At 34.7% G+C, this 13,525-nt stretch overlaps 1 protein-coding gene across 3 annotated transcripts; it reads left to right on the top strand.

Annotated features, from left to right (window-relative positions):
* The first annotated feature begins 4,755 nt into the window (after positions 1-4,755).
* Positions 4,756-10,278, top strand: LOC111998653 (type I inositol polyphosphate 5-phosphatase 4). Of its 3 annotated transcripts, none has more exons than XM_024030747.2 (14): positions 4,756-5,740; positions 5,843-5,930; positions 6,348-6,416; positions 6,589-6,676; positions 6,770-6,874; positions 6,953-7,571; positions 7,656-7,849; positions 7,984-8,092; positions 8,234-8,382; positions 8,542-8,844; positions 8,950-9,031; positions 9,364-9,434; positions 9,532-9,669; positions 9,959-10,278. In XM_024030747.2, exons 1-10 carry the CDS (start codon positions 5,711-5,713, stop codon positions 8,765-8,767), a joined length of 1,677 nt encoding a protein of 558 aa, XP_023886515.1. In that variant the 5' UTR covers positions 4,756-5,710; the 3' UTR covers positions 8,768-8,844; positions 8,950-9,031; positions 9,364-9,434; positions 9,532-9,669; positions 9,959-10,278. The 3 variants fall into 3 exon arrangements, with proteins under 3 accessions (XP_023886515.1, XP_023886514.1, XP_065626271.1); XM_024030746.2 differs by having other exon boundaries at positions 8,939-9,031; XM_065770199.1 differs by having other exon boundaries at positions 8,939-9,031; positions 9,350-9,434.
* The last annotated feature ends 3,247 nt before the right edge of the window (positions 10,279-13,525 follow it).

The following is a 13,525-nucleotide window of genomic DNA, read 5'->3' as shown; positions in this document are numbered from 1 at the left end:
AAATCATCATTTTCCTGCTAGCTTCAGGTTTATTTTATTTTATTTTTTAATTTTTTGGGATAAGTGAGAGTTTATCATGGAATTCAACTAAGCATGTGCTTGAACACTAGCCTACCTATCTATACTATTACTCATATTTGAAAAGTTATAAGTTTCATGTATTGGGCTCCTCTTCTTATGAGGGATTCTAAATCTACAAGTCATACATAATAAAGGGATTCTAAATCTACAAGTCATATATAATAAGAATAGTCAAAATAATAGTTAAATGAATAAATTCAACATTTCATATTATGTTAAAATAAGTAGTAATTTATCAATAAAAAATTGTCTATAATTCTGTTTCTTTGGTGTCAAATGTAGTGCATGTCCATTCAAGCAAATAGCTGTTTATATATAATAATAATAATAATAATAATAATAATAATAATTTTAATACTGAGGCAAATTTATTGAAAAATTTAAACAAAGTAAAAGAGCATATAATGTGGGATGGACCATTTCAACAGCTTCCAAAAAGCATTTTGTAACCAAAAAATTCAAGGGTCTGTTAAGATCATGTATTTGGGCTTTGATTTCACATTTGGTTGAGCTTAGCGAATAGAAACACAAATTTTAGCACCAAAGTATGTACTATTTGGACTTGACCAAAAGAAACATATATACATCCATGACCATAAATATGTATCAGAAGACAAACTGAAATTCACTCAATACATTTATGATTTATGTCACCTTCCTCTAACTTGTATTGTGGATCCAGAATATATGAAAAGTGGACCAACAACACCAACCAATCAGAGTATTGGTTTGCCACACATACGGAAAGGAGCCAAGAGATTCTGTGTAGCTCACTGTGGAAATTGTATGATGCAACTATAACTGGTTATGCAGGATCTGTTTTCAGCAATAACTGAACAATCTCACAGCTACATTGAAAATTTCATGTGAGACATAAACAAGAGGATAAGGTACACAAGTCATGCATGCATGAAAAAAGATTGGGGGAATCATAAATTCATTATTCCATTATTGAATCCAATAAGTCTAAGTTGTGTCCTCTCTTATAAGACACCATTTTCATGACAGTGGTGTGTATCAATTATCAAACATCTTCTGACTAGGAAAGTGAAAGATTTCTTGTTGTAGGGAAATCCCTTCTTACCCTTTAGATAGACATTTTACCAATTGGACCCATGAGTCTTAATTTGATTCAAATCTTTCTGTTTTAGTTTACATCAGTCGTACAATTATAAGCAATGCCAAAGGATGCTGGAGCTGTCAAATTCTATGGTCCTACATTCATTAAAAAGTGCGTCTTATAGTGTTTACTCTAAGAAAATCATATTGGGGTAGTTTATACAATCATACCTTTATTTCTTTATTTAGTAAGACATGGTGAGCATTAGCATTTGTCTCTTCAAAATATATATATATATATATATATTTTTTCAGTCAAATTGAAGAGCATTGTAGCCAAGAATCACCAAAACAAAAAGAGCTCTCCAAAATTGTTCTAATTTTTACAAAATGCTATAGTACTCGACAAATTTGGAGAGTTTTATTTTTATAGCATTTTGTAAAACTTGTCTTCTCTCTCTCTCTCTCTCTCTCTCTCTCTCTATATATATATATATAGTATGTATTCTCTAATTTTTTTTCTTGACAGAAAATATGATGAAAAGTTTAATTAAATGTATAAGAAAAATGAAAATTGGAATGTAAGCTGTATTTGAAAAGTAGATAGCTTAAATACCAAAAAAAAAAAAAAAAAGAAGCTTTTTATTTTAAAATTTGGCTCAAGTTTGTAAAAACAGGATGAATGCTTATTAGAAGGCCATAGTTTTTCTCAGTCATATATACTTTTTTTTGGCCATAAATTCTCAGTCATACCATTATTGCTTTAAAGTTTGTCGACATATAAAATAAAATGTCTCAATAGGAAGAAGGAAACTAGAAAAAGTTTTTTTTTAAAAGTTCATATAAAAAAATAGTGGCATCACCAACTGCCTAATCAAGCTCAAAAAATCATCTAATGTTTGATTAGATTGCCTTAAGATAATGGAAGCCCACAATCAAAAACTCTATCCACATCATAATGGGGGTGCCACGTAAACATTAAAGCAGAGAGCTTTTTCATTGGGCAACTATGAGTTATACAAGTCTTTGACAACCTAGAATTGGGACCAAATGGCTAATATGGTAGTGGAAGCTTCACTAGGCTATAGTGGGGTTTGTATGGGTTTTGTTAGGGATTCCGATTTGGAAGATGAAGAATAGGGTTCTTTGGAGTGTTTTGCCGTCAACTCCATTTATTTAATTCTTGAACATATAAACTAATGGGCTACTTGATTGCAAAGAACCTAGAATTATGAAAATTAAGACCAAGCTAAGGGAACCAGACACAGTCTCCCACATGTAGCATGTGTAATAAGATTAGTCAATTAAGAAATCTGGTTTGGAGAGCTCAAACCAAGAAATTACTTTGTTGTAGCTAGGCAAATCAAAAAAAGGATTAAAGATAGTTACACTAAACCCAAGGAGATCGCGTGGGTTGTGGGTGTTGAACTAGGATTAGGGTACCTAAATGGCCTAACAAGATCCTACATTCATGTAAACAAGTATTTTTCCATTGAGGGCTCTCCCAAAGCATAAAATTCACTTTAATGTAACCCGAAAACAAGCTTATAAGAATTGAAAATTTTCAAGATAAAAACCCCCCAAAAATTGGGACAATTGCCTTGGTTCTCTTGGACACAAGTCTAAATTGATCAAAAGAGCTTCGAGTTTGCGTAGCAGACTAACATTTTGTTTTGCTTAAAAAAAAAATGAGGATTTTGAGGAGATGCATTGCTTCTTGAGTTAAAACACAAAAATGCTCCAAATTTCTCAAACCCCAATATTGTACATGCATGGGAGACACCAACCCTTCTCCATACAAAAATTCCTTCAATCAAACCCTACAAACCTATAGATATCTTAAAAGCCCAAAAACCCACATTGGAGGAACAGTCTTCACTCTTGACCCATTAAAAAAAAATAAAATAAAAAAATCCTTCAAACATTCTTCCCCTCAATTGTGCAAACAATACTACGCAGTAGACACCCCCAAGAAGTCAAGTCAGCTGAACCTAATCAATTGTGCAAACAACACTACACAGTAAAAGAATAAGTTTTTAAAATCAAATAACAACATTTTTTGGGTTCAAATTTTGAATTAACTCAATTAATAAAGTTTTTTAATATCAAATAATATACCTAGGTTTGAATCAAACTTGCATCAAATTTTTTGGACTAACGATAAATAGGAATCATTAAGGAATAGACATCAAAAGTTGAGTCTTTAGGCTAAATATTGCTGAATTTCAAGTTTATTTACTGTTTTAAGTTATTTAGGGATTTGAGGAAAGTTAGTGAATTTCGACAACGGTATTGCCAAAATTCTAACAAAAGTATGAGAGAGAGAGAAAAAAAGTGGGAGAGAGAAAATTTTGAATTTCGACAATGGCAATACCGAAATTCTTGCTACCCAGATGTGAAGTGCTCGAAGTGTGCTAGAGTGCCCAAAAAAAAAATTGTGGCAATGCAATTGTCGAAAATGGGAGGGAAAAAAAATTTGTGGCAACCAAGTTGCCGAAAATGGAGGGAAAAAACAAAAGATGCTACGTCCACAACAAATTACAGGTGGTTAGTTGTTATTGGTTCAAATTTAAACCTAACACTAAGATTAATTTTTTGTCCCAATAATAACAATCAATAACAACCTGTCACTTAGGATTTATTGTGAAAATGTTGTGGACATATTATTTCTAAAAAAAATTGTAGTGTCGAAATAGAAGGAAAAAAAAGAAGTGGCAAATTGATTTTTGGCAATAGCATTGCCGAAATAGAGGAAGGAAAAAAGAAAAGAAAAGAAAAAGGCAATGCCACTTTTTGGCAATGCCATTGCCACAAAACAATTTGTGGTTTTTTTTTTTTTTCTTCTATTTCGGCACCCCAATGTTTTTTAGAAATGATACGTCTATAATATTTTCACAACATTTTTACAACAAATCCTAGGTGACAGGTTGTTACTGATTGTTATTATTGAGACAAAAAAGTAATTTTAGTGTTTGGTTTAAATTTGAACCAATGACAACTAACCATCTGTAATTTGTTGTGAAAAATATTGTGGACGCAGCATCTTTTTTTTTTTCCTCCATTTTCGGCAACTTGGTTGCCACAATTCCCCCCCCTCCAATTTTCGGCAATGGCATTGCCACAATTTTTTTAGGCACCCTAGCACACTTCGAGCACTTCACATCTGGGCAGTAGGAATTTTGGTAATGCCATTACTAGAATTCAAAATTTTCTCTCCCTCACTTTTTCTCTCATACTTTTGTTAGAATTTCGGTAATACCGTTGCTGAAATTCACTCCCTTTCCTCAATACCTTAAATAACTTGAAATAATGATCATAATGCATATAAACTCGAGATTCAGTAATATTCAGCCAAAAGACTCTCAAAAGTTCAAATTTTGTGATATCTATTTCTTTTAAAAAAATTGTTGTATCTGAAAAAATTTAAGTTTTATAAGTTTTTGTTTAATATCTGAACATTTCTCCCATTTAATAAAAAAGAAATTCATATTAAAGAAGAAAGAAAGGGAAACAAATTATCCATCAACATTCCCTTTATCTTTTTACTTCTTTAATTGCTTTGTTTCCCTTCATAGAAGACAATGGTCAGAAGCACTGGCACAGCTTGGACTATTGATCAAACCTAACTTTGCTGACCGTGGGCAGAGAAGTTAGAGAGAGAAAGAAGGGGGTCCGGGCAGTGTGGCTCTGGTGGGTGACCAATATATCCAAAAGCCTCTATCCCCAACCCAAGTCCCTATAAGTCCTCTCCAAAGCTTTTGTTTTTTGGGTTGGCCCTTGGATTTGGGGTAAAAAGCCTTGAGAGAGAGAGAGAGAGAGAGAGAGCGATAGCCACCCAAGCTAATCTGCCTCTCCTCCAAACTCTCCACTTTATTCTCTCTTCAAATTCGATACTTTGCTCTGTACCCAAAACGAGGTTTTGTTTTGTTTTGTTTTTTTTTTTTTTTTGGTTGAGTTTCATGGGTTTGAGCTAAAAAAAACTCTCTCTCTCTTTTATGTCTCCTGCTGCCTGCATTGTCTTGTTCTATCATCAGAATCTCATAGTCCTACTTCTACACATTTAGGCACTCTCTCTCTCTCTCTCTCTCTCTCTCTCTGGTTCCCTTTCAAAAATCCTCTGTTTTCTCTAGAGTCAAAACACTGAAAATAAGAAGTGAAACGCAGCAATACCACAATTGCTCATCTGGGTTTTGTTGGGATTTATAGTTGTGTGTGGAAACCCAGGAAGGAAAATGCCAAGGTACTGGGATTTTCCCTGTTCTGTTACTTTGTTTCTTCTCTTCATTACTTGAAGAAACAGAGTGCTCTGTTATATTCTATTGAAAATCAGTGAGTTTTCTCCCATTGTTTTGAGCACTAACTAGGGGGTTTGCTTTCATTTCTTGGTTGATTCTGGAGAGAAAATACAAACTCAGTTTCTGGATATTTCTTTTTGGTTCCTGAGAGTTTGATTTTGCGATATAGTCTTAGTTTTCAAATTTTTTTTTTGCCCACATTCAAATTCCCTTTCCAAGTAATAGTTGAAATTAGGTTCTGTAAATCTGGATAGCTATATGAAGTTAGTGCAACAATGAGAGATGGGAATTCCAAGAAAAGCAAGGTTTATGAAATGCCATTACTTCTCTTTAATCTGTATTTTATTTTTTTTTTTCAATTTATTTTGGAGGGTGCTGAGATTGTTCACTCTGTGTACTTGGTGAAGCTTTCATGGCCCAAGACATTAGTGAAGAAATGGTTCAACATCAAGAGCAAAGCTGAGGACTTTCACGCAGATGATGTCGTTGATGGAGGTCTGACTCTGATAGTGGCCTATCATTTTTTGTCAATTTCTGCATGATTTGGATGCAATTTTAGGGCTATGGGATTGGGAATCTTTTAACTTTTATATTAACTACAAAAAAAAAAATGTGATTTCCTCTGAAATGACTGACTTACTTTCAGATTCTTCTATACCCTGAAATCATTGTTCTACTTCTGCATCACTGTTTGGTACTATAATAATTTTTTGGTTTATAATGGAGGGTCTGAAACTTCTATTTGCAGCTCAAAGATCTGTTCTTTGTTTTCTTCTTCTTTCTGAAATCCAATTATTTTTTGTTTGCAACTGAAAATGTCTTTGTTTTTTATGATGTTTGAATACATATGATGTTGATACATTCAGTGGAAAAGAGCACAACTTTAACAACTTTATGGTTTTTCTTTTTCAGGTGGTGATGAAGAGTGGAGGAATAACTATTCAGAGAGGGAAGCATGCACAATCAAGAAAAGCAAAACAGGTTCAGTATCGGACACCTCAGAATTGCTTTGGACCACACCAATCTTCAAACCCCCAGATAAAATTAAGCTAAAACAAAATTAAAAGATGCAATTTTGCTTAGTGTCTGATTATTTGTAGTTACCCTATTATTTTCACTAACCCCTCTAAAACCTCCACCTAAAAATGCACAGAGAGAATGAACAAAAGGAACTCTGATCGAGTCCGGCGTGGTAAGATTGACCTTGATGCTTCCCAAGTAACAGATGTGAATAATTATAGGTATGTTCTATTGCTTCTCATTGTTTTGTATTGATTAATTTCTTTTGTTAAAGTTTGGGTTTTATTGTGTTCCTCTTTCCATTTGGGTTATAGGCTTTTTGTAGCTACATGGAATGTGGCTGGAAAATCTCCTCCTAGTTGTTTGAGTCTTGAAGATTGGCTTCACACCTCTCCTCCTGCTGACATTTATGTTCTTGGGTATGTCCTATTTATAAGATGTTGTTCTTTCTCTTTTCTGATATTAACTGAAGTCTTCTTTTGATCCGTTCGGCTCAGGTTTCAAGAAATTGTTCCTTTGAATGCTGGCAATGTCTTAGGTACAGAAGATAATGGCCCGGCCAGAAAATGGCTAGCTCTTATTAGGAAGACCTTGAACAGTCTTCCCGGCACTAGTGGTGGATGCCACACACCTTCACCAATCCCTGATCCAATAGTGGAATTAGATGCTGACTTTGAAGGATCAACAAGGCAGAAGGCTTCGTCTTTTTTCCATCGTCGATCTTTCCAATCCTTGAGCCGGAGCATGAGATTGGACAATGACATGGCAATGCCACAGCCCCGACTTGATCGCCGATTTAGTGTTTGTGACCGGGTCTTTTTGGGGCACAGGCCAAGTGACTGTGACCTGAATTTCAGATATGGCTCCTCTGATGATGAGAATGGGCCAGGGGATTCACCGGTGGCAATGCATTATTCACCAGTATCCTACAGTGGTTCTTTTTCCATGGAGGAAAGAGATAGGCAGCCAGGCCATTCTAGGTACTGTTTGGTTGCCAGTAAGCAAATGGTTGGGATATTTCTAACAGTTTGGGTGAAGAGTGATCTCAGGGATGATGTTCGGAACATGAAAGTGTCTTGTGTGGGGAGGGGACTAATGGGTTATCTTGGAAACAAGGTACATTTTTGCCTATGGAATTTTCCTGAATTTGAGAGTGAATTTATCATGAAAATTAGCATTCTCATTTGCTTGGTTTTCCAGGGTTCAATTTCAATTAGCATGTCTGTGCACCAAACAAGCTTTTGCTTCGTGTGTAGCCATTTGACCTCTGGCCAGAAGGAGGGTGATGAACTAAGGAGAAACTCTGATGTCATGGAGATCCTTAGGAAGACAAGATTTCCCAGGGTTCATGGCATGGGGGATTCAGGTTCCCCTCAAACAATTCTAGAACACGAGTAAGGCTAAGTCCCTTATTCAATGACTTTCCAATTGCTTCTTGTTTTCCTTACCTTCTCTTTAATGTTTTGAAATAGAAAATCTGAAAGAAACTCTTAGCTTATGATGCTGAATTGTGATTTTCTGGATGCAGTCGAATAATCTGGCTAGGGGATTTGAATTATCGCATTGCACTATCTTACCGTTCTGCAAAGGCTCTTGTTGAGATGCGCAATTGGAGAGCACTGTTAGAAAATGATCAGGCATGTTACACATCCTGTCAGATATAGTATTGATATCATTTACTTTTTATTAGGGGCTTGCTTTCTAATGAATGAAAGCTTTGATTTTTTGTCAACCAATACCAAGAATTTCTCATTCAGAATATCTCTTGATGCTTTCAGCTGCGAATAGAGCAGAGGCGAGGGCGTGTTTTTGAAGGATGGAATGAAGGAAGAATATACTTCCCTCCCACATACAAGTATTCAAACAACTCTGATAGATATGCAGGGGATGATAGGCACCCCAAGGAGAAGCGAAGAACTCCAGCATGGTAGTATCTTTTTTCCTGATAAAGTAGGAATGAAACTTATGCACCAATGATAAGGAAGATGTCACTAGGCAACGCATATTTAACATATAAGTGGAAATATATAAGTGAAAATTTGATATACAGAATAATGGAAATCTAATTTACTATTTTTATGTGAAGGTGTGATCGAATATTATGGTATGGCAGAGGCTTCCATCAATTATCATATGTTCGTGGGGAGTCAAAATTCTCGGATCATAGACCAGTTTATAGTGTGTTCTTGGCAGAGGTTGAGTCTTTAAACCGTAGTAGGATCAGAAAAAGCATGAGTTGTTCCAATGCCAGGATCGAGGTTGAAGAGCTGTTGCCATACCCACACGGATACACTGATGTCAATTTCTTTTGAGGGATGGATAACTTAATGCTTCATGTTTGAGTATTCTCAACTTGCAACAATTAAAACAGGACTAGAAACTCTTTGAGGTAATTTAGTTTACCAAAACATGATTGTAATAATCCCATATGTTGCTTGTACGTTATTGTGATTTTGCATTAGAATTGACTCAAGTTTGCACAGACTATAAACAGGATGTCCTCCATATACAAAATCCAATGATCAAAATACATTTCTCAGATTTTCCAACCCAAGTACGTCTCATCAATCAGTCAGGTAATTGCTCACCTTATTTAGTTCTTTAGATCAATCTTACTTTATGTTTACAAAAATTAGAGGTCAGTTTTGTTGCATTGATAATAATCATCTAGCAAGGGATAGTTTACAGTCTACCTAATGTAAGATTCTTACTGTTTGTTATGGACTAAGTGGCTTTCTCACCTTTTGGCCAAAAAAATGAGAGCTAGTTGACTGGAACTCCTACATAGAGTAGGATATGTACCTAGCATATTTCCTGAGAGGTTGTTGCAAATTCTGTCTTCTTTCCCACTAAAGTTTTTGGTTGAGATCTTGTGCTTATTCTTATTTGCTTAGTCTCCATTTTGCAGCTCTGTATGCTGCCAAGAACTCAACCTCAATGGTGATAGAGACATCTGTTGCCCCCACAATCCGAAAGAAGGTTGATCAATCCTTTCTTTCCTGTTCTTGGTTTGGCAGTAATTCTTCTTCCATATACCTTCTGTCTAATTGTCCCACACTCATCCTTGTCACAACAGATACCAGAATTTGTGATTTTGTCAAATGACTACCAACTCCACAAGTTCATGGCTCACAATTCCTTTCATTACAAAGTCCTAATTGACAAGCTCAATGACTCCTTGAATGTAACCAGTACATACAATCTTGTTGATAATGTAAGTTAATTGCTACTGCATAATGCTTTTCTTATTGTAATAACTTTTACTGAAGCCTTACACAATTGATGCTGCTAGGGCTTTTTATAAGTCAACAGAAATGGTCGACCCAGCTATTTTTATTTTTTTTTAATTTTAAATAAATTAAAAAAAAAAATGTAGTGCAATGTTATATTATGTACTTTCTATACAAGCTATTGGTTTTTATAGCATACTATTTTCTATCCAAAAACCTTTTAAAAGAACACAAACCGAGCAGCATAATTAACTATATTTTGTGTTTTTGCAGGATGAACTCACCCGGTTTAAATTTCAGAAGCACCAACTTTTATTTGGTGTCTAATTAACTTGTAACTCTTTGTGTTGAAGAGGAAAGAAATAATCTCAGGGAGATATTTACGCCAAAGGAAAATGAAAGGAGGAAAATAATCATTTTGTCATTATCTTTTTGTTTCTTTCTATGCTGAGAAGATAGAAGAATTACAGATGTGATGGTTACTCGTTACAAGAGAAAAAAGAGAAGTTGAAGCTGTGATTGATATGAAGCTTTTTTTCTGTTGCTGCTAATGATTTTACTGATTAATATAAAAGTTGACATGGTTATTGGTTGATTGTTTCCATTTTATATTTTTCTCTAAAAACAAAAAGCACACAGCAGCCTACACTTTTTTAATAGATGTGTCAGGTAGTTACCAGTAAGTCATTATATGCTACTATACTCTTTTACATATTCCTTTCCCTGCCATTTCTTTAAATTCATGGGCTTAAAAACTTTTGTGAACACAATGTTGCCACTTTCAGCTCCTCTGCCACTTTAATGCAATTTGCAAATCAAGGACACTCTTGCTTTGAATACTTGCACGCCAAATTTTTATTTATTTTTATTCTTGGTTGTGTTTATGTACAGTTGGGTGCATGTAATGGACCAACAACCCACTCTTCCTTGGGAACTATAGCCGATAAAGAAATTTATTAACTGCTATGTGTTTATTTCCTTTCCCTAAACATCAATTTCTGACACCTGTTTTGCATTAATAAGTTGGAAAAGTAGGGTGCAATTACTGTCTTAATTGCCCCCATTGTCAAATTTCTTCCAAGTTCGTTGCTTTTATAGCATATTTGGAAAATCTAATATGCTTCTTGAAATCTAGGAGCCTGTTTAGTAAATATATTTAAACGCATATTTTTAGTTTTTAAATAATATTATACATATTTTTACATATTTTTTAACTCATATGTATTTTCAAAAAAAATACAAACAACGTTATTAGAACAATATTATCAAATGACTTTCAGATTTTCAAGAATGTAATAATGTATAAGAAACTTAGTGAGTTTGGTATTGCCTTAAAAAAAAAACTAACTTTTTTTTACTATTTAGCTTATTTTTGTTACTATTCATGAATTTTATTATACTTTTTGGTATTATTTATGAGTTTTATTGTACTATTTAAGTTACTTTTTAGCTTTATCTACAATATTTTCAGTAAAAAATTTTCAATTTTAACTAAATAAGCTATTTAAAAATGGACTCTTAGAGCATCCACAACAGTGGAGCTATATTTTTAGCTATTTGGAACTACAAAAAGTAACTTTATCTATTTTACCTACTCACATGCTGCAGTTGTGGATTTATTTTAACTTTCAACACAATAAAATAATATAAATATCACAATAAAATAATATATCTATTACAATAAAATAATACATCCCACTAAAAAAAAAAAAACACACACACACAAATATTCTAACTAGTAGTGTGAACACAATTTTTTTTTTTTTTTTTTAACCTTTGACCTACAGTGCACAGCTATCTTCATGAATGTTCAAATAGCGTTGAAAACTCTATGAACGTTTAGACCCCCCAAAAACAATATTATCAATTCCAGCTTAAACTCAAACAATTAATGTACGGAATATGAACATAAGCTAAACACAGAATTGATAAACAATCTAAACCAAATAAAATCACATTCATAGTAGAAATTAAATGGCAAAGATAAAGGGAAGAGAGATGCAAACACACGGACAACACAACGATGTGTTATCGAAGAGGAAACTGAAGCCCTCGACGTAAAACTTCTTCGTCGTCCTCCAAGTGGTCAATAATTCACTAGAAAATGAAATTGAGATACATGAACAGCAATAGACCCTCAAAGCCTAATCTACCCAGGTACCTAAGCCCTCCGAGCTTGTTGCTCCAACGGTGTTACGCCGAACTTTTGTCTTTTCTAGCTTACCAGATTCCACTATAACCCATTGCATCAACTAATAACTATTGGTCCATTCTTAACTGCTTCCCAAAGTACCAAAAAGCCTTCTCACAGATGTGGGTATAGTGAGAAAATAATTTGCGTAAGAATCTCTCAAAGATGTAACAATGGAGAGGATGTGAGTAGAAGAATTTGAAGAGTCTCTATGTGAAGATTGTGGATGAATCAATCTTATTTTTCTCTAAGGTTTCTCTCTTAAAATTCTCTCTAGAAGCTCTCTACATTTTGTGGGTTTAAGGGGTATTTATACTTGGGTGAGAAGGGAATGCGAAGAGTTAGTTTTTCCCAAACAGGGTGGTCTGGCAGCTTGGCCTCGCGACTTGACTGAGTCATGAGATAACAGAACGGCCAGGCTGGACTTTTTGTCTTGTAGTGCTCTAACTGACGCGACTATTCATATTTTTGCACACTTCACTCGTGTGCTGAATTTGGCAGCTTGCCAGTCGTGAGTCACTTGTGAGTCCCAGTCACGAATCCCTGCATCTTGCACAAACTTAAGCATTTCTTCACACTCTCTCACTCACTACCCTTACATAATTCCCACCTAAATGCAGGGTTACTAATTGCTAAATTACAAGTAAATTTGGCATGGAATAAAGTCAATACGATGGTTGATTAAATTCAACCTTACAATCTCCCCCTTTGGCTATTTCGTGACAAAACCCTACAACAAACTCTAGACTTAACGCGTGAGTTGGGAACAGTTGATCAAAACTCACTTACACCTAACTCTAGAATCTGTGAAGCTTTTGAATCATAAGAACAAGTATCTCTTGAAACACAACAACACACTATGATCATTGTATGCAGAAAACTTGTAATGCATATGAAGCAAGCATAATGCAATCAAGCACAATGCGATCAAGCATAATGGAAACAAATAGTAAACCAAAGCTTAACCAAAAATGAATAATCACTATAAAAAGTGATCACAATGCTCATTCATACATGAAATGAACATCCAGACATGCAAGCTAATAAGCACAATTGCAAAGAATCATTTGCATGTCCAACACTCAACCAATGCAATAACACTAGGAAATTGCATTAAGGATATAAAATCCAACAAAGGGCACAAGAGTGATGTACTTAAAGAAAATGCATGACATTTAACATCAAGTACTAATGTTACAAAGCATGAGTACATAAACCTTAAAAGCTTACAAAAGCAACAGGTACAAACAGTAAATACAAACAAAATAACTAAACATGCTGATATGAAACAGAAATTAATCATAGTACTTCTTGCTGAAAACTCCCCCTTGGATCCAATTGTTTCTCCCCCTATCATTGTACTCCCCCTGCCAACATCATCTCCCCCTTTTTGTCATGGAATAGCTAGTCCTCATCACTGTCTAGCTTTCTTTGAATTTGATCCAATTGAGTTTGGATATATGTGAACTTCATATCCCATCGAATGTTGAGATAGTGCAAGATAGATGTAAGTCTGGACATCTTGGCGCTCAACTCATGGATAGATTTCACAATGTTGTCTAGTTTCTGGTCGAATGTGGATGAGCTAGAGTGCAAACCACTGTGAGATATTGAAGTTTCTATTTTGATTTCCTTCTTACTATGACCAA

This window comes from Quercus suber, unplaced genomic scaffold (assembly GCF_002906115.3).
Source record: "Quercus suber isolate HL8 unplaced genomic scaffold, Cork oak 2.0 scaffold_123A, whole genome shotgun sequence".
NCBI classification, from domain to species: Eukaryota; Viridiplantae; Streptophyta; class Magnoliopsida; order Fagales; family Fagaceae; genus Quercus; species Quercus suber.
This window is presented reverse-complemented; position numbering and strand designations above follow the sequence as displayed.